The sequence below is a fragment of the Buceros rhinoceros genome, unplaced genomic scaffold (genome assembly GCF_000710305.1).
Source record: "Buceros rhinoceros silvestris isolate BGI_N320 unplaced genomic scaffold, ASM71030v1 scaffold35742, whole genome shotgun sequence".
In the NCBI taxonomy this organism is placed as follows: Eukaryota; Metazoa; Chordata; class Aves; order Bucerotiformes; family Bucerotidae; genus Buceros; species Buceros rhinoceros.
In genome coordinates, this window is record NW_010400063.1 from 543 (window position 1) to 805 (window position 263).

General features: G+C 56.7%; 1 protein-coding gene across 1 annotated transcript in view; it reads left to right on the forward strand.

Annotated features, from left to right (window-relative positions):
- The window catches only part of LOC104489558 (fibroblast growth factor 10-like), a gene marked incomplete at its 3' end in the record, with an annotated part of 539 nt that extends 279 nt beyond the window's left edge, over positions 1-260 (forward strand). The window contains exon 2 of the mRNA XM_010131729.1: positions 13-260. Within this exon, the coding sequence (XP_010130031.1) occupies positions 13-260 (248 nt within the window). The remainder of the gene's footprint in view (positions 1-12) is intronic.
- Between the last annotated feature and the right edge of the window lie 3 nt (positions 261-263).

Genomic DNA, 263 nt, shown 5'->3' on the forward strand with positions numbered 1-263 from the left:
TGCTGCTCTTCGTGGTGTCTTCTGTGCCTGTCCCCTGCCATGACCTCGGCCAGGACATGCTGTCCCCGGAGGCCACCAACTCTTCTTCTTCATCATCCTCCTCCTTCCCCTCGTCCTTCTCCTCTCCTTCCAGTGCGGGGAGACACGTGCGGAGCTACAATCACCTCCAAGGAGACGTGCGCAAGAGGAAGCTCTACTCTTACAACAAGTACTTTCTCAAGATCGAGAAGAGCGGCAAGGTCAGCGGCACCAAGAAGGAGAAC